Here is a 20353-nt window from a genome sequence, read left to right on the forward strand (position 1 = left end):
TACATTGTGTGTTTTCTGATGCATTGACTAAATAATAATTTCCTTTCAGGCTCTCTGACTGCGGTATCACTGAGAGGAGCTGTGCAGGTCTTGCATCTGTCCTCACCAAAGCATCTTCAAAGCTGAAAATTCTAGACCTCAGTGACAACAGTATTGGAGATAATGGGGTCCAAGAACTGTGTAGTGGACTGGGTAACCTAAACTGTACACTGGAGACACTCAGGTAAGACATTTCAGTATTCCTCAATAAGACATTTCAGTATTTCTCAATACAGTGATTTTGTTGATGGGGGAAAAACAAATTGTGTTTTTTGGTGCATTGACTAAATAATAATTTCCTTTCAGGCTCTCTGACTGCAGTATCACAGAGAAGGGCTACGCTAGTCTGGCTTCAGCCCTGAGGTTAAATCCCAAACACCTCAGAGATCTTGATCTCAGAGGAAATGATCCAGGGAAATCTGGAGTCAAGCTGCTTTTAGACCTGAAGGAGGATCCACAGTGTACACTGAGAAATATCCAGTAAGTATATTTCTGGAAGAGCAGTGGACAGTTCAGTTGTGTATCAAAGATTGTCAAATGCTTCATATACTGTATTTCATCAAGCTGGTGAAGTTTCACCAGAGCTTGATGAAGAGCTCAGGTCCTGCAGAGAAAACTCTGTGAGATTCAAAGCTGCAGCACCAGGCCAAGCAGATAAAATACTGTACACACACATACGGTAAATGGGTAGCAATACACCCGGAAAACAGCACATGCAGGTCATCATTTCATTATTACTCGATTGTCTGTCTCGCCAAAGTCTTTGTGTCTTTTTATGCCCACATCAGTGTTGATTATGTCAGTTGAGATTAAAGGTTTGTTGTCCTCCTTATTTGTCCAGGTTCCTGAAGAGTAGTGCTGCTGAGGAAGCCTATGCTGCTGTGGCTTCAGCTGTGGGTTCAAACCCCTTACTCATGACTGAGCTGGATCTGAGTGGACGCATACCAGGAGTCTTGGGAGTGACTCAGCTGTGTGCTTTACTGCAGGATCCACACTGCACACTGCAGACATTAAGGTTAGTGGATGGTGTTCACTTCACATAAAACAGCTGAGGTTAAAAGTGGTGTTGGTGATGTTGTTACAAAACCATCATTGTTTTCTTAATTACACCAACGTTAAACTGGAGAAATCTGAAAATAGACTATTCTATGTCCTTTCTTTTCCCATATAGAAGTGCAGTTTGGTGAAATGTATACAGTGTTGTGTGTTCACTAAAGTGAGGCTGATTCATTGTAAGATGCTCTGATGTGTATAAGCAATGATAATGCAGCTGTAGCAACAGCAGCTGTAAAGGGGGGTGAGTGATGAATCTCACTGAATGGAAATAAGATTTGCTTTCATGAGATGACCAGTAGTCTTTGCAACACACGCAAGGACACACACACACACACAGTGGCTGGCACATTGCCGGTGCTACAGTATGTGGCAGCTTGGCACAGCTTGACACACACACACACACACACACACACTATTGTGTGTGTGTGTGGCAGCTTGGCACAGCTTGACACACACACACACACACACACACACACTATTGAGTCAGTGAGTCACTATATCATTCAGTTACCCAGTCACTGACACTATAACACAAAAAACATGCACTCTCTCTCTCTGTTTCATACACACACACACACACACACACACACACACACACACACACACACACACACACACACACACACACACACACATTCACATACTTCAGTGCGCGCGCATGCGCACACATATGAGGGGCCCTTTAGGACATTATTCAGAATTGCCTCTGACACAGTATACTGAAACCTCTCACACATTATACTGAAACCTCTCGCACACTATACTGAATTCTCTCGCACACTATACTGAAACCTCTCACACGCACGAGTGAAACGCTCTCATATACAGTGGGTACGGGTTGAGAATGCACCTTCTCCCGCGGGACTCCCGAAGAGATCCCGCAGGCCGTCAAGCCGATTTTTTTCGAGGCTAAGGCAATGTACCCAAACAACCACCAGGTGGCAGAAAGTTTCATCAAGTTTCATCCCGCATTTCAAAATGATGAAGACCGCATATCCGTCAATAGTCGACTCCTTAATCTCATTTAATCATTACAATGAAGGTGATGACTGGCGAAATTATTCAAACGACGTTTCAATGAACCATTGTTGAAATGAATGAAAATGGTAATAGAAAATCGCCTACAGCCTAACGCCGACACAGCTGATTCTTTGATTGATTCTAAGCTGTTTTGATGTAGGGGATGGGTAAACTGGCGCGCTACAAACATGCTACCAATCAAATGTAATATTAGTAGGACTAGCCTACTTAGACACTTTAGTCATAGGCAACGTTGCCATGTTAATTTGGGCTAGAAGTGCTTGCTTGTGGTGGCGCTCCTGTCCGCTGCTTCTCCCGAATTGTGTGGCAAATTTGTCAGCAATCAGCTTAGTCAAATCATATTTATTTATCTTTGTCGCCATGGTTTTGGGGGAAACGCGGAGAAACGAGATGGTCAGTCCTCGTATTTTTTCTTCGCGTTTCATTATAAGAAATAAACAATCATCTACACTAAACAGAAAGTTTCCTACGATGGGGAGAAGTGGCCGCAAGGACTGCATCGATAAGATCAACGAATACAGTAATGTTTTACAACCCAGCTGGTATCCGCTGTTCATTCCGACATATCCCCACTCGGCGGTAGGCCTAGGCCTATTTAACTTTTTTTTTTCAAACAACGTGCCATTCCGACATGAGGTCATTAATAGGCTATTAATGTCATAACTATTAGGCTATCATTAGGCTTACTATGCATGGCTGTAGGCAGCTATGAGGCCACTGAGATCTGGACCTCATCGGTTTTGTGAAAGCCGATTGGAAATACATAAGTTTAGAGCGAACGTTTCAACTATGTTTGCCATGGTAGACAAAAACACCCAAATAAAACAATAGCCTAAAAAATAACTGCATGCGTAATGGACACGGCTCTATATCCTAAATAATTTTCGAGGTTCGCCATTTGGTAATATGACCTATCCTTACTGACAATAATTTAGATTGAGCACAACTAAAGTTGCACGAAGGCAAAATACAGTCCTAAAAGCCTATTCTATATAGCCTGGCCAATATTGTAGATGTGCAAAAGCAGCATTTGCGTGCGTGCTTGCCGGTGAGGTGTAGCCTACACAAATGAGCATAACATCTGATTATTAAAGTATGGCTATAGGATAAGAGTTGGTTTAAAATTCAAGTGTAGTAAAAAAGTTTGTGCACATCCCCGGTCAAGGTGCAGAACAAGAGTAGGCTAAATCATAAAAAAAATGGAAAAAGGTTCGCACACTTGAAATCCTTCTTTTTTGATTTGATTTGATTTTCGTGTGGTCTTCTTCAGATTAAAATTCAAGTACGTGCGCTATTTAACCCCTCGAGACCGACTGCAGTCTGCTGACACAGCCAGACGACTCTCCCAACCCATTCATTCGTTTTGGCCGATATAACCCATTCATTCGTTTTGTGCGTATATAGATTCCTGCATGCTGCATTACCGTGACCCTAAGCCTACCTTGTGGATGATTTTTTCTCATTGGAATACAGCAGGACAGAATGCCTTTTATCTAACAAACGCAAAAGCTGAGATTGTTGGAAGGACTAGGCTACTCAACAAACTTGTTTTTCGTTTCTGGGAGATCTCGTTATCGTTTTGGATTGTCGGATTTTTATACTTAGCCTATTGTTTGGACTTATGGACAATGAACTTTGAGGGGTGGTTGTTAGTGCTTTACAAAGCTTTGTGTTAATAAGTGTCGGTCCTCCTATCCTTCAGCTCACTGCGCGATGCAGTTGCGCATAGTGGCCACGAAGTCATTAACTGTTTACGACACAATACATGATATTTGTATTTTTCGTTTCTTAGACTTAATGCATGTTTGACATGTAAACAGGCCTTCAGTCCGTTAACTTAAGGCCTTCTTTTGCATGGGGTTGCTCGCATCCGCCCGTAACCAGACTATTATGTGCGTAGTGGCTGCATACTCTTGATTATAATAAGAGGCAAATTGTTACAGGACAACTTAAACTGACTTCCCCAATGCTTCCCCGCAGCACATTACATTTTAATATAGGCTAATATAGGATGAACAAAGTCTATGCTATATTAAATCCAGTAGCCTAATAATTCTATGTGCCACGTCCGATTTCGCAAGTGATGTAGTAGGCTACGTTTAAACATCGACAAACGTCTGTGAGACTACCCATTTCATGAAGAGCAATTGTCTTGTGCGATCATTCCCCCTCCCCCACACTTGTCTAACCAGTTCACCAGACATTATAGCCTACCTATATGCGGCATTGAGGACGATTGCCTCCCTCCCCCCTCTCTCTCGACAGACACTTCCTGACACTAGGGCTCGGGATCATGACATCAAAACTTCGCGGGCACAGCCACATTGGCAGCTTCACTCCTTAGTTTACTATGGATTACTATGGATTTACTCCCGCCTTTTAGTGTGTTCCTGTTACTTAGTTTTTGCCTTCTTGGTAGTATGTTGCTGTGTAGTGGGGTGTAACAGTGCAACCCACGATCGCAAGAGGAAAAGAATAAATCGCTACTATATTTCTGCGTCTTGTCTTGTGCATCTGAATGAATGGATATTACGTTCAGTGCGCTACCAAATGGCGGCGATATTCCTAGAATGCAAGGCGTGTGCCCGAGCCCTATTATGTAAACATGTGTGTGTGTGTGTGTGTGTGTGTGTGTGTGTGTGTGTGTGTGTGTGTGTGTGTGTGTGTGTGTGTGTGTGTGCGCTGAACCACGAATTCACATATTAACTTTTCTTTTCAGCAGACATCGCAATCATAAAAAAATCGCAAAACTTTTTAATAAAATAATGCCTCTTGTCTTAATGGGTTCCGGAGGTTCGTAGAGTAAGTTTTGAACCCCGGTCGCTGACGTATGATTAAGATGCCTCAACCAGTTACGCCACAGTTCGAGTGTCAATCTCTTCGCACTTAGCCAAGAAATATAAAGGATTCAGTCAGTGGAGTTCATTTATTCGCGGCATGCACTTGAAACGCCGATCAAAAGTTCTGACATGTTAAACTGACGTTAGTCATTAATTCACCACATGATAAAATGCTGTTATATTGACGCACAGTAGCCCACGGTAGTCTATGTCTATCTCTGAATCAACATGAACATGCATAACGAGATCCATATATTCTAAGTTGCTAGAAACTTCTTTTGCGGAGCTAGGCCTACTAGTCGATGGTTACAATGAATCACCCTCACTGCCCTATCGCATATCTGACCATCCATTGTTACAATGTTACAAAATGCGCGATCTTCTCCATGCATGTAGCCTACGGTTATAAGTAAAGTGACATGATAGGCATGTAGGCCTATTAAAGATATTTCTGTTTAATACATTTTATTTTCAGTTGTCAAAAGTGGTGGGGACAAAATCTGTGATAAAGTGCTGGGTAAGCTACCCAGCGTCGCCGGTTAAATGAACATGCCTCCGTTTTAAAATAGCCTATAGGCCTACACATTTCTAAGTATTCCTAGCATAAATGTAGCCTAAATGTCCATCTTGTCCATCTCTTTCGTCTTCGCCTTGACAATAATAGCCTATTCACGGAAATGCGGTCTTGTAACCGTAATGAATTAATGAATTAATCTAAGGTTGCCTATATCGAGTCTTTCAGGTTGAATTGAAGGCTTCTAAACCCATTTTCATTAATTTCAACAATGGTTTATTGAAACGTCGTTTGATTATAATTTCGCCAGTCATCACCTTCATTTTAATGATTAAATGAGACGGATTAAATGAGACGGATATGCGGAGCATTTCTCTCCCTCTCCATTGACCAAAACGTTGCTCTGGCATCTCTGCTGGACTGACTGAGTTATAGGCTACGTCGAGTGAGAGAGCCAGCTGTGAGGTACGCTGTAAAACATTCGAAAACTCTGAAACTGCAATCTGACATGCCGAGCGTGATGTCTCTTTTCTCCGCTTGTCACCAGCGCGGTGTCTTCGGGTTTTTCCGTGTTTTCCGGTATGAGCCGAACCTTCATTTTATTAAGGCGGCCTTATGTTGCCCCCTTGCGGTTGCAGTTTTAATTAAAGTCCCGATGCTTCGGGAGTCCCGATGTGCGGGAAAGAAAGGAGCATTCTCAACCCGTACCATCTGTACACAACTGAAATGCTTTCATACACGCATGTGAAACCTCTCACACATTATACTGAAAACCTCTCATACACACTAGTGAACTGCTTTCAGACACAACTGGTTTCATGTGTGTGTGATAGTGCTGTGCGATACTACGGTATATATCGTTGTACAACGAAAAATGTCTATCGTACGATACAGTCCTCTACCGTTTATATTGTAATTTAAACGCGTGTGGCTGTGACTGCTCAGATAATTTAACTGCAGGTGTGTTGCTGCTTCTCGCAGCGGGCAACGTAAACTTAATTTTCTGACTCGGGTGGCCAGGCAAATATGAACGCAGCTAGTAAACAAATTAAACTTTTTTTGAAGTTGGCATAAAGACTAGTGTTGCACGGTGCACCGATACTACAATAGTATTGCAATACCCTGAAATGAAAAATGCCACAACACCTAATGTTTACAATACTTTCAAGAATGACTGTGTTCTTCTGAAGAAGCCTAACGTGCGGTGTGCGCAAGGCAGGTCTCCCATAAAAGCTAGCCTGTGGCTGTGCGTCTTTTCCCCCCTCACACACTCGTATGCGCAGCAGTGCTATTAACAGCGAGACGTGACTGCTAGTTTAAGTGATGCTATTGTAACACACAATAATAGGATAATATCAAGGTGATTTGTTCACTTGCATCTCTCAAATGTGTGTTGCTAACCTACAGTATCTAGGCTATGGGATTTAGATCATTTAGGCTTACTATTGGGTTTAACGTCATTTAGAAATAGGCTATGCAATCTCTTAGAAGTTCTATGATCCTAAAAAGATTGTCTTCGACTTGATACATTTTTGAACATTTATTTAATCTAATGATATAGAAAACAAAGAATTGCACCTCTGATTGCATATACGCGCTATGCGCAACTATTATTATTCACTAGCCTAAAACAATGAGACTGTAAGCTAATTACACTCACATATTTCTTAAAGTGACAGGCACTCAATTACACCTACTGTACACACAACCACAACTGTTAAAAAAGTTTAATAATAGGAGAAAAGATAAGAAAAATTACATTCACGTGTGGATATAAATATATTTAAGTAATACTATATCGGGATATACAGTATATCGTTATCGTGATATAGAATTGCCTATATCGGGAAATAACTTTTTGTCCATATCGCACAGCACTAGTGTGTGAGAGGATTTCATATGTGTGTGTAAGAACATTTCAGTAGTATGCGTGAGAGGATTTCATGTGTGTGTGTGTGTGAGAGGATTTCATATGTATGTGTGAGAGGATTTCATATGTGTTTGTGAGAGCATTTCAGTAGTGTGTGTGAGAGGATTTCATATGTGTGTGTGAGAGAGGATTTCACTTGAACAGGAAGGTGTTTTCGTTAAACAGTCATTGCGCGCATCCAATAGACGAATTCGGATCTCGATTTGTCTATGACGCCATCTGACGACTACAGGTATACTAATGTACTTCGTCAAAGTCCTTTCCAGAGAGTTTAGTAACTGGTGGAATGTTTTCCCCTTAAGGCTCAACAGTTGTGGGCTCACTGAGAGGAGCTGTGCAGGTCTGGCATCTGTCCTCACCAAAGCATCTTCAAAGATTAAAAAAATTGGACCTCAGTGCAATAAGACATTTTAGTATTCCTCAATAAGACATTTTAGTATTCCTCAATAAGACATTTCAGTATTCCTCAATAAGACATTTTAGTATTCCTCAATAAGACATTTTAGGATTCCTCAATAAGACATTTCAGTATTCCTCAATAAGACATTTCAGTATTCCTCAAATTGAATTGAATTGAAGAGCGCCGCCATATTGCTAGGGGCAATATCGACCGATAGATCAATGGAAGCCTATGGAGAAACAGGTGTCTCTGAGTGGAAATGATCGGAGTACAGACCCTGTGGGCTTTGTACAAATCTTAGCACCTTCTTAACATATGGTAATGGCCTTGTACATGTAAAATCGCACGTTTATGTTTTCTGTTGTTGTATTTGACAGTCCTATAAAGGCCTGTAGAGAACAAGTTTTGAGTTGGCTGTAATAGTACTGACTAGTGTGGCAAGGCTAATTTCACGTCAGTTAACTATGGTTTCGTTGTGAATTGAAGGCAAATTAATTCTGAAACGTAACATTACTTATGTAGTCACTTTATTATAATAGTATTCATACAGTCTTAACCTGTCTAATTTTATGAAAGTAAGTTAGCCTACCTGTTAGCTTGTTGCTGCCATAGCATAATGTAACGTAAGCAGCCAGGGCAGGATAACATCAGGAAAAGTGTCAATTTCTTTGCCCAATTGAATTGTTAAGCATAAAAGTTTCTGGAGTCATGTAAAGGCAAAAGTTTCCACTGGTCAAACGATATCCGTATGATCTGTCTCCTCTTACTGTTGTCAAATGCCGCCATTTGAATGTTGGTTGTCAGACAGCTTGCTGTAGTAATGAAATGGTAACGTTCGAAGTGGCAGAACTGACGGCGTCATGAACTCATCTCCCATTTTAAACCATCAAAACGGCCAAAAGTCACAGTTTTTTTTATGAAACGATTATATGTCAAATATTTAAATAAATCCGACAATATATTTTAATGAGTTTGGGTGTGTTTTTAATTGTTCTTATCAAAATGTTTATTTTTTCTCCACGTAAATAGTGTTATTTTTTTGTTTTCTTAACGTAGTTTAGCTACTTGTAACCATGACATATAATTTATGCCCATCGATTGAAATATTTATGGGTTTTGAGGACTTTATACATCTTATCATCACATACTGTAAGAGTGATGTTGTCTAGTGGGGGGAGGGTCTTATCTGGCACAACTTAGTGTTATACTTGGAAAACATATTGTGTGTTTTCTGGTGCATTGACTAAATAATAATTTTCCTTCCAGGATCTCTGACTGCAGTATCACAGAGAAGGGCTACGCTAGTCTGGCTTCAGCCCTGAGGTTAAATCCCAAACACCTCAGAGAGCTTGATCTCAGAGGAAATGATCCAGGGAAATCTGGAGTCAAACTGCTTTTAGACCTGATGGAGGATCCACAGTGTACACTGAGAAATGTCCAGTAAGTATTTCTGGAAGAGCAGTGGACAGTCCAGTTGTGTATCAAAGATTATCAAATGCTCATGGATATGTTTCATCAAGCTGGTGAAGTTTCAGACTGCTTGCAGTTGACTTTTTTGTGGTTGAGACACCTTCTGTAGAGATTCAGTTGGTCTTTAATGACCAGACATGGACATGATATTTGAAGAGTTATGGAGAGAGAGATGCCGCACACTCCGGGTTTCAACAGACTATGCGTATGCGATCTGAAGAAGGCCGTAGGCCGAAACGTTACCACTTTTGTAATAAATAGTCTGTTGAAACTCAGAGTGTGCGGCATCTCTCTCTCCATAAGTTTATATCAGTTGCCTGCAGCTCGATTTTGGTGTGCGTTTGCACCTCTCCTTCATGATATTTGAAGAGGCCAGATAAGCTAATGTCCTGCAGAGAGACCTGAACCTGTAAGATTTAAAGCTGCAGCACCAGGCCTAGGAGATAAAATGATAACACACAACATAAATGGGTAGCAATACACCCTTTCTGAAGACACTCTAAGTTACTCGATTTTCTGTCTCGCCAATGTCTTTGTGTCTTTCTATGTCCACATCAGTGTTGCTTATGTCAGGTGAGATCAAAGGTTTGTTAAAGGTTTGTTGTCCTCCTTATTTGTCCAGCTTCCTGAAGAGTAGTGCTGCTGAGGAAGCCTGTGCTGCTGTGGCTTCAGCTGTGGGTTCAAACCCCTTACTCATGACTGAGCTGGATCTGAGTAGACGCATACCAGGAGTCTTGGGAGTGACTCAGCTGTGTGCTTTACTGCAGGACCCACACTGCACACTGCAGACATTACGGTCAGTGGATGTTGTTGCATTCACTTCACATAAAACAGCTGAGGTTAAAGGTGGTGTTGCCGCTGTTGTTACAAAACCAATCATCGTTGTTTTCTTACTGTAACGACGCCAACATTAAACTGGAGAAATCTGAACATAGACTATTCGGTAACACTTTACATTACGGCTCGCTAATAAGGTGGTAATTGTATGGTAATTTCTATGTAATTTCATGGTAACAATCCCTTGTTACCACTTATTACAGTATTACTTATTATTGCAGTTTCTAGTGCAATTACTCTGCAGTTTCTAGGTAATAGCAATGCAAACAGCATTAATTAAGGTGGTAATTTCTATGGTATTTTTATGTAATTTCATGGTAATAATATTTTGTAGCCCCTTATTACTAGTAATTTCTATGCAATTTCCAGTGCAATTACTCTGCAGTTTCTAAGTAATAGTGTTAAAAACAGCTTTAATTTTAAGTTTAATAAAATGGTAATGTTTTAAAATGAATCTAGTTCTTGAAATGATAGTCCAGGATACTTATTGTTTTTGTTTAATTACCTGAAAAACAAGGAGGTAATTTCCAGGAAAATATACAGCATCAGGGCCGTAAAATATACTATCACTTATTTCCACTCAGTTACTTAGTTATTACCATCTCTGATCTGAAATAGGTTACCGTGTACTGACATTCAACACACAACCACATGTTGAGCACAACCTTAACTTTGTTCTGCAAAAAAACATTGTTTTCACACATTTAACATGTTCTGCGATAATAAAACAACATAATCAAATTCTGAAACAGTAGGCTAAATATTTTATTTGCAGTGCACCCTAAACCTACCAAAACATTCATACAGGTACAGAGGTGACGTGTTTGTTACAGATGAAAATATTTAGGGCTGTCCACGACCAAGGATTTCGTTGGTCGACCAGAGGCTGTCATTTACTCCGACTAATCGATTAATCGCCCCCCCCCCCCCCCCCCCCAAAAAAAAAAAAAAAAGCATACATATCTGATATAGCTGATATAGCAAAATCGTTATGCATTGACGGTCATTAGGCTATGCGTGACGCCTGCGATACTTATGACAGGATAGTCAGCAGACGCCTACAGTTAGTTTAAGCTAATATCAACGTATGTATGTAGGCTACTACCCTTGTTGACACTTTTAGTGCGAATCCGCTAACTAGACGAGCGTCAGATTTTCTTTGGCTGGGATAAACTTCTCCCCTAACGCTGATTGTGCATGTAACGTTAATGTTGTGCCCACATACATTGTCAGAAAGGTTCTGCTTCAATCATGATGACAATGTAAACAAATATGCTGCTAGGCCGTTAAGAGTTAGCTATCCGCTAGTAAGACTATCGACAAAAATCAGCTGATGTCGGACAGGATGTCGGACAGAATGTCGGACTTGACAGCAGAATTCTCCCACAATACAGGGGGGCGTAATTAGAACGCTCCTGGCGAAAGGTCAACAGCTTAGTTCTTCTCTCAGACGGAGAGTGAAAAAACCCGACGTCAGTGACATTATGACAAGCGCACAGCAGACAAGCGCACAGCAGGACCATAATCCTAAACCTGTCCCCTTTACACGGGCAAATGATTTCAGATTTTGAAATTCTGAATGTGTCACAAAAATAATCAGAAAAGACAGACGAACTTTGAACATTCTGAATATTTATTTAAAGTAGGCCTACGTGCCACACGCCTCCTGTTCATGATGAAGCAATGCAACATAGCTAGGCTAGCAGGCAACGCTACTTACAGTATTGAGGTGGTAATGCATGTTCGTCGTGGACGAGTGATAGGCAAATGATTTACTGCAAAGTTTGCAAATAATCCTCTTTGGGTCATCTTTGTCCTTTTGGAAATGTTCCCATATTTTAGATAGTCTTCCAGACATGGTCAAATAAGTGGATGCCTTCTGTTCTTGTCGTGTCACGTCTTCCTTGTCACAACGACTCACGCCCTTCAAATTAAAAGTTGACGCATTTTTTTTCCTACGACCAATCGACCAACGGAATTCGGTCGAATACATTTTTTTTTGGTCGACCATCGATTGATCGATTATTTGCGGACAGCCCTAAAAATATTGTAATATTTCGTTGACTTCTTTGGGTCAGAAGCTCCTCTCGGAATAACGAAGTCGTCCTTCTCAAAATTATGACAGCAGACACGGTAATCCATCACTTTAGCGTTTCGATTGAGGTGTCAATGTCCACATGACGGCTGATGAAAACTTGCTGGATTGTAAACTTTTAATTTTTGTTTCGCTGCCGGAACAGACATGAACCACTCCCATCTCCCGTGACATTTCTGTGCTATAGATAGGTTTGCGGTCTCGAACTGTGTCTTGAACGGATTCTACGTGTATACAGACTATTCCAAATTTTACAGACTGACTGGTGCTTTGTTTTATGTGTAGACACCTCGAGTTAACTGCTTACGAGGTTTTGCACTGTTTTGAGCAATGTTAGTGGTTTAAAAATGTGATTTTGAAAGCGTAGCCTATGGCTCTTAGCCCTATGCCACTGTTAGCGATTTTGGGCTGTAGGCTAGCTCTTGCCCGCGCTAGCTCTGTAGGCTATAGTGTAGTAGAAATATTTTATCATTTACTTTAAACATGAACATCAGCTTCTGTTCACGCCAAAACTTGTCAACCAACTAACCATGTGACCTTTTGAACATATGTTGATGATGCAACCTTGTGACCGTGTGACTGATCATTGTTGATGAGGCCTTTCTTCTTGATTCAATCAAGAGGAGGCAAGGCCTTTAAATGCAGAGAGAACACACTTATCGGGAGGCCCAGTACATGCCATTGCCCTAAGCGGTGTGCAGAGCTGGGTCTCCGGCCGTAGTCTTGAACTGTTTGTTAGCTAATAAATGTCTTAACATGCTTTATAATCTCTGAAACTGCCTTTGTCTGCTTGATACTTAATTTTCTTATTTCATTTGGCGCTGCGGAGCAAGGGTCCTCAATCTCTGAGCGGATGGAAACCAAACGTCGCCATGGAGGCCACAAGAGTCAGATTTTTTTTTGAGAGAGAGAGAACTTGGTCTGCTGGCGGCGTTTGGGGCCCATCGTCAGGAAGCAGGACATACGAACCATGAGCAGATAGATGGCAGTCAAGGGACCTAAAGTGTGGTAAGATACTGAATTTACACAAGTCGTGTTTATAATTCAGAAAAGGCCTTCAGCCCTATCCTTAGACGGATAGGCCTTAATCCGTGTCCTACACATTCAGTAAAATGCCTGTGTAGCGGACACTGGACTTTACATTGTCCAAAGTGTAATTCCTATTCCATAGAGAATTTAGGTCCTGCAGAAGATAATTTCCGTGAGAGAGAGGGAAATTATGAAAATGCCTGTTCGTGAGGGGACAGAGGAACTTAATGCCTGTTCGTGCGGGGACAGAGGAACTAAATGCCTGTTCGTGCGGGGACAGAGGAACTTAATGCCTGTTCGTGCGGGGACAGATGAAAATGCCTGTTAATGCGGGGACAGAAGACGAGAATTGTAGCAGTTACCTAGCGCGCATGTTTTGTTTTGGCTATGTACAGTAAGTTTGGTTTTGTGTAAGCATTGTGTTGTGTGTAAGCTATTAACGTAGTAGGTTGTTTTTTGCTTCTAAGCATCTAGGCTGTGCAGATGTTGATGGTGTTTGTGTAGGCCTAACTGATCTGTTGTAGCACTTTTCCGACGTCATGCTCGTGCGAGCGAAATAGATTTTTCTAATATTATTATCAACTATTATTATATATTGTGGCTTTCATTGATGACTGCCAATAGTGTAATGCCGACGGGCATTTGTGTCATTAAGACACAGAAAGAGTGTACCGGTGTATGTTCGTGTGTGAGTGTGTGTAACGTTACGCTTAGTGTCTGTGATTTGTGCCCATACATTTCTGGGAAATGTAGACGAGAGTTTGATTCAGATATGAGTTTTTCGAATGTTGACACTGTGCGATGGTAACCTATATTTTTTTCACCCTTTTTAACATATTTCAAACAGTTTGCAAGCATAAACAAACTATGCTGCAACAGTAGGCTATAGCCCAAACCTTGTCTGATTAATTTGTTGTAATTGTGGACCACACGTAGATTAATTTAGTGAGTGATAGAGATCACTCAGAGTGGCATTGTTCTGGGTATGGGTCTTCTAGCCACTGATTGAGTATGCCCTGATCACATCAAGTTTCACTTTTAGCGCTAATCTTCTTTTTACTTCAAAAGCTTTTTGAGAATTGTAACTACACGACATCTTTGAGTGGATGAAACTTGTCAGCCTATGTCAATAGAAACACAATTGCGTCATCGTATCACTACTGATAGCTCATTAGCTTACTCAATCATCTTATGACAGCGATTTTTTTTAACACCTTTGAATGCTGCGCGTCAGCACTCAGACTGTTGTTTCACCTTTTGTTTTATAGTTTAGAGTTAAAATACCCATACTCAGAGCCATTTAATGTCAATTGCTCTATGACTGCCATGTTTACCCTAAATTAGAGAATGATAGCAATAATTTTAACATGGAAAATATTTAGTTTTAGAGAGAGAGAGAACATAGGTGAATAGCACCAGAGCAATGCACAACACATTCATTTTATTCAACAAACACATAACACATTGACTAAAGATTTCTATTTCCCATAGACATCTATTCCATCTTTTCTATTTTATTGCCTGATGTTTTCTATGTTCAGTGTTATGTGTTGCAACTAACATGATAAGTGTGTCTTGTCTTGTTGTCTTGTCATTTTTCTTGTCAATATGGGCCCAGGGTGTGTGAATGTGTGAGTGTTTGTGCAGAACATGTGTATGTGGAAATTTGGTTTAAAATAGTAATACACAGTTTTGTACTAAAGGGATTTTTTCAATTAGGCTACCGTGGGTACAGTTTGAAATGGGTAACACGGATTTAATTTCTTTAGTGATCTACAATCACGTTTTTTGTTTTGTTTTTCTATAATGGGTTTGAATACTGTTTTTTATAAATCTCTGCCATGTCAAAGCAGGTTTTGTTTGAGGACTGACAATTGTTTTTTCTTTTTTTTTACACTTGTCCCATTTGCCTTTCCTTTCATGTGTCCTTGTCATCCTGACCAGGGCAAGCCCCTTTTAACTGCTGATTTATTTTACTTTCATTGGAAAACAATTGAACAGTTCAGTGTTATGTCGTTTCTTTGATTGATTGTTATTTTGTGATTATTTTATTTCATTTACAAGCTGATGGTATTTAATGTCTACAACCAGAACCTCCCAATGTTTGGCCTATTTTTTTTTTTCACACAACGACATTGTTATATACTTGCTTGTTTTGTTATCAATTCAGAAGCGGATCTGGCGGACAAGAGTGTGCCGCAGATCCGAAGGGGGATGGTTGATAATTGATAACAATGACGTGTTTAGATTGCCTGTTGAATTAGTATTGAGGACTTGGGCTCCTCAAGGAGTGTTGCTTCACAAGATAATATGGATGAGATGTTTTAACTTAATGAGATGCTTACACTATTACTGCCATCACTAGAACTGTTACCACTATCACAGGGAGTGTTTACATTATTACCATTTAATTTAAATTAACTAAATAATACTATTATAACCTGAGGCAGGACAAGCCTCAAAGTTCATGTAGTGTATTGTTTGAGTGTTTTAGAATTTTAGATAACTTAGAAGAAGGGCCTAACTGCAGCTGAGGTCGGCTTTGAAAAAGTGTTACAGTTAAAACCTTTTGCTCCAGAATATTTTTCAAGATCTGTTCCAGACATTCAGCAAAGCCAGAGACCCGGGGACGTCCTGGACGCACATCCCACCTCCTCCGCTGGCCCCTCATGGCTGGAAGAGAAGTACGATGGTGAAAGGCACAGCTTATCAAAAGGGGGACAGGACGAAACCCTTGATCCCAAACAACACCCTGAAGACCTCATCACACTTCACCGTATCCTTGGGAGAGCTGCAACACATTTGGAAGTTCTGTTTACCTCTCCACAAAGGATCTTGGACACAACATCACAAGAAAGATTGGATTACTTTACAGTAGTGGACTTGCTGTGGGCAGAATAACCCCAAACAGCAAGGATCCAGATAGCCAGGTGGTCTACCCTGGTTTTCAGACAAATACACTGATTTGACACATACACATTCCACATGTATGCACCACACGAAGAGGAAGAGACAAACACGATGTTCCCACATATACACGTTCTCCACATTTACAGTATGCACCACACGAAGAGGAAGAGACAAACACAATGTTCCCACTCCTATACACGTTCTCCACATTTACAGTATGCACCACACGAAGAGGAGACAACTTGCGACGGTTGGCGTTGCCCAACAACACACCCAGTTGACCCAAGTGCTTGAGCGCTCGTGAAAGACTTGAGTTGAAAACTGGAATCAAGGAAGATGACGCGGGCCATGAAACCATCAACCACCAACGACCGTGCGGATCACAGAAAGAGACTTTTGAATTAACTGTCACGCTGCAGATTCATCAAGGATCGCAACATTGCATGAACATTTCAACATCAAGGCTACACGTTCACATTGTGCACTCACAAGGCTCAAGTTTGGAACAACGCTACGTTTGTTTATTTTCTGTTTTTTTGTTTATTTTAGCCGTGGCCTGGGACAAATTCTTAACAGAAGAACTGCCGAAGAAGTTAGGGTTTTGATTTTTGATTTTCTATAACTGGGCAACAATTCTGACAATTGCCAGTGATTTTGTACTGTACAAATGCATCATCTTTCCTAGTCGATATCTGTGGAACAAACAGCAAGGATCCAAACGTTTTGACATAAATCGTACTTTAATAGTGGACACAGACGTGCTTCCCCGATTTTTTGACAAAACATTGAGTGAGGAGAATTGCTTTTGTGTCCTAGAAATAGCTGTATGTGTTATTACACAACTCCTCTGTGAGGGGTCGGTCGCCTCTATCGATAAGCCACATTAGCTTTTATTTTAACCAGTTTTATTTTCCACATGTAAGCTATCCTGTGTTTTATGTTTGAATTGCTTTAAATATCACCAATGTATTGTCATTATTGTGCTTCATGCAACCTGCATTTGATTTACGTATTGTGTGAAAGTGTGAAACTTTCAAATGGGGGAAATGTAGTAGAAATATTTTATCATTTACTTTAAACATGAACATCAGCTTCTGTTCACGCCAAAACTTGTCAACCAACTAACCATGTGACCTTTTGAACATATGTTGATGATGCAACCTTGTGACCGTGTGACTGATCATTGTTGATGAGGCCTTTCTTCTTGATTCAATCAAGAGGAGGCAAGGCCTTTAAATGCAGAGAGAACACACTTATCGGGAGGCCCAGTACATGCCATTGCCCTAAGCGGTGTGCAGAGCTGGGTCTCCGGCCGTAGTCTTGAACTGTTTGTTAGCTAATAAATGTCTTAACATGCTTTATAATCTCTGAAACTGCCTTTGTCTGCTTGATACTTAATTTTCTTACTTCAATAGCGTGATCAACGACAAATGCTTCTTCCACGGCTTAGTTAAAATTTCGCCAGGCTTATACTTTAAATGTTTTATGTTAAATGTTAACAATGTTTTTTCGCAGAACAAAGTTATAAAGGTCGTACTCAATATGTGTTTGTGTGTTGCCTATTTCAGATCAGAGATAATAGGCTAATAACTAAGTAATTGAGTGGAAATAAGTGATAATGTATTTTACGGCCCTGATGCTGTGTATTTTCCTAGAAATTACCTCCTTGTTTTTCAGGTAATTAAACAAAAACAACACTAAAAATGTTACAAGGATAATTGATGGGTTCATCAACACAGCTAGGTAATTAAATAGGAAGAGGCAATAGTGCATTTTACAGCTCTGATACCATATAGTTTCCATAAAATTACTTGTTCCAGTTTAGTTACAGGCACATAATGTCTTCTTTACCAGCTTACAACGACAATGACTTAGTTATTAGCCTACTAAGAAGGAGACAAACCAAGTAATTGGGTGGAAATAAGTGATAATGTATTTTACGGCCCTGATGCTGTGTATTTTCCAGGGGCCGGTTTCCCGATAACGTTCACTCTTAGCGAGCTACGAAGACTCCAAAGGTATAACTTACCAAAGTTGTTTACCTTTATAGTCGTGGTTCCCGAACTATCACTTAGGAGACTTCTTACGAAAAGCTCCTTACGTCCGACGTATAAGGCACTGTCCACCATGAAGGTGCTGAATTAGGTGACATCGATTGCTCAGAAATCGATTTTTTATTTCACGCGGAGGCTTGACAGTCTTATGAAAGCGTTCTTTGCACCAAAAAACATTGCTTATAATAGCCTATCGCCCCCATAACATTCACGCAACTTCAACGTGGATGAACTTATTAGCACACAATGATAAAAAAGTAGTCTAGAAATGTAATGATCTACGTCCGCCAAGTAGGTTATGTTTTCATCTGGGTTTGTTTGTTGGTGTGTTAGTTTGTTTCCCGCATGGATAAAAAGATTCGAACGCTTCATGTTTGAAAGCAGAGGTCTGCGCTCTCTGAGTGCTTTTCTAGTTTGTTTGTTTGTTTGTCTGTCTGTTTGTTTGCAAGATAGGCTAACTCTAAAATTTAAAGATGGATTTTGATTAAATTTCCAGGGAAGATCTGAAATGACCCAAGGAAGAAACTATTTAATTTTGTGAGTGATTCGTATCACCGTCTGAATGCAGGAGGCGTAGGCTACATGTGTTTGCTTGGGGGAGGATTGTGCTTTTCTAGTTGAAATAGGCTATGTAGACTTTTTTTAATCACAGCTGATTGACCAACATCCTCATTCAGTATTGTGTGCCTTTGGTTAACATTAAACATGAAAGCAAACCCGCACATTAGGCCTAAACATTGTAGGACGGTGGGGGGAAGCAAAAAATAAAACGCTTTTAATTATTTTCAAATGCGTGCACGTTTCATATTTGTGTGAAAACATTTCCAGAAACTATTTTCTAAATTAGCATACTTACATAAAATCATTGGCGAACCAAAATAGTGATTTTGTATCATATGAGTTGCATGCGTAACGAAAATTGCTGTAGGATACAGTGGCGTCGACTAGCGTCGCGAGTCGAAACATTGCTAAGGTGCAGCTAAGAGAGATCTAAGTGTGCTCCAGACCACTCTTACCAACGAACGACGCGCGAAAGACATTCGTCTTCGGGAAATGCGTGAGGTTCTTAAGGTAGAGCTTAAAGGTAGGGTATGGAATTAGCTTTTTTGGTCATTTTTGCAAAATCACTTGAAATCCTATTCCTAACCCACTTTCAGCTACTGAGTTGGAAGCACTGAAATGGAAATTAAACACGTCAATCATCTGCGGAACGGGCAGGGCTCGAAAAACTCCAGCCAATAGTATTTTAAACCCCATACCATCATTTCACAGCTCATTCGTCAATCAAACGGTCTTCCTCTTCCTCCTCCCCCTCCCCCCCGCACGCGCGACCTTTCGTGCACATAGTAAGAAAGCTGTTGACCGCGAGTCAGTGCTAAAACGAAACTAACTAGGCCTGCTACATGTCCCATAATGTTCCCCTCAAGTTGTATGTGTCACACTTCATTTCTATACATAATAAGGCAGCGGATACCTACGGAAACTCAATCACCCACGCAATAAATAAGCTATGTAGCAAAAATTACATTTTACCGTGACTCGAAGAGTGTTGTAAACATGAAACCGAAACTTAACCGCTTGGAGCTACAGTGGAATAGGCGAACCAACGGGCCAGCACTAAACTCGGATATTTCAGAAGATAAACGCCCTGGTAAGAACCAAACCAGATTCTGTTCAAATATTCACACCTATGGCTACTGAAAGATGTAAGGTAGGCTATATCAAATGTTATTTTGGTGTATTAAAATGCATCGTTGTTTTAGAATTTCCGCACGAAAGGGCTGGCAAACTAAAGGGATAATCCGGAGTGAAATGCACTTTAGATCAATTTTTCGGACTATTGGGAGTACATACGTTGAGTTGACACCAAAATCATGTCATTCGGATGTATTTTGAGAAAGTTCGAGTTCACCGTTTTTAGCCAAAACTCGTTAGCCTGGAAGTGACCGGGGCAGGTCCTTTCGCCACTACAAAACGCTATTTTTATACCTCTTCTACTGTTCCAAACAACACTACACTTACGTGGTAGTGAGTAGAGGGTCCCTAAAGCCAAACCGAAGTATCCCCACGTCTTTATGTGGTCGGATAGAGAGTCCAGAATGAATTTAATCGAGTCAGTACCTTCCGGAAATGTCGCG

At 40.6% G+C, this 20353-nt stretch overlaps 1 protein-coding gene across 1 annotated transcript in view; it reads left to right on the plus strand.

Moving 5' to 3' along the window:
- LOC134059630 (NACHT, LRR and PYD domains-containing protein 3-like) overlaps positions 1-20353 on the plus strand; it is a 62661-nt gene that overhangs the window by 12649 nt on the left and 29659 nt on the right. The window contains exon 8 of the mRNA XM_062516072.1: positions 50-223. Within this exon, the coding sequence (XP_062372056.1) occupies positions 50-223 (174 nt within the window). The remainder of the gene's footprint in view (positions 1-49; positions 224-20353) is intronic.

This window comes from Sardina pilchardus, chromosome 16 (assembly GCF_963854185.1).
Source record: "Sardina pilchardus chromosome 16, fSarPil1.1, whole genome shotgun sequence".
NCBI lineage: Eukaryota > Metazoa > Chordata > Actinopteri > Clupeiformes > Clupeidae > Sardina > Sardina pilchardus.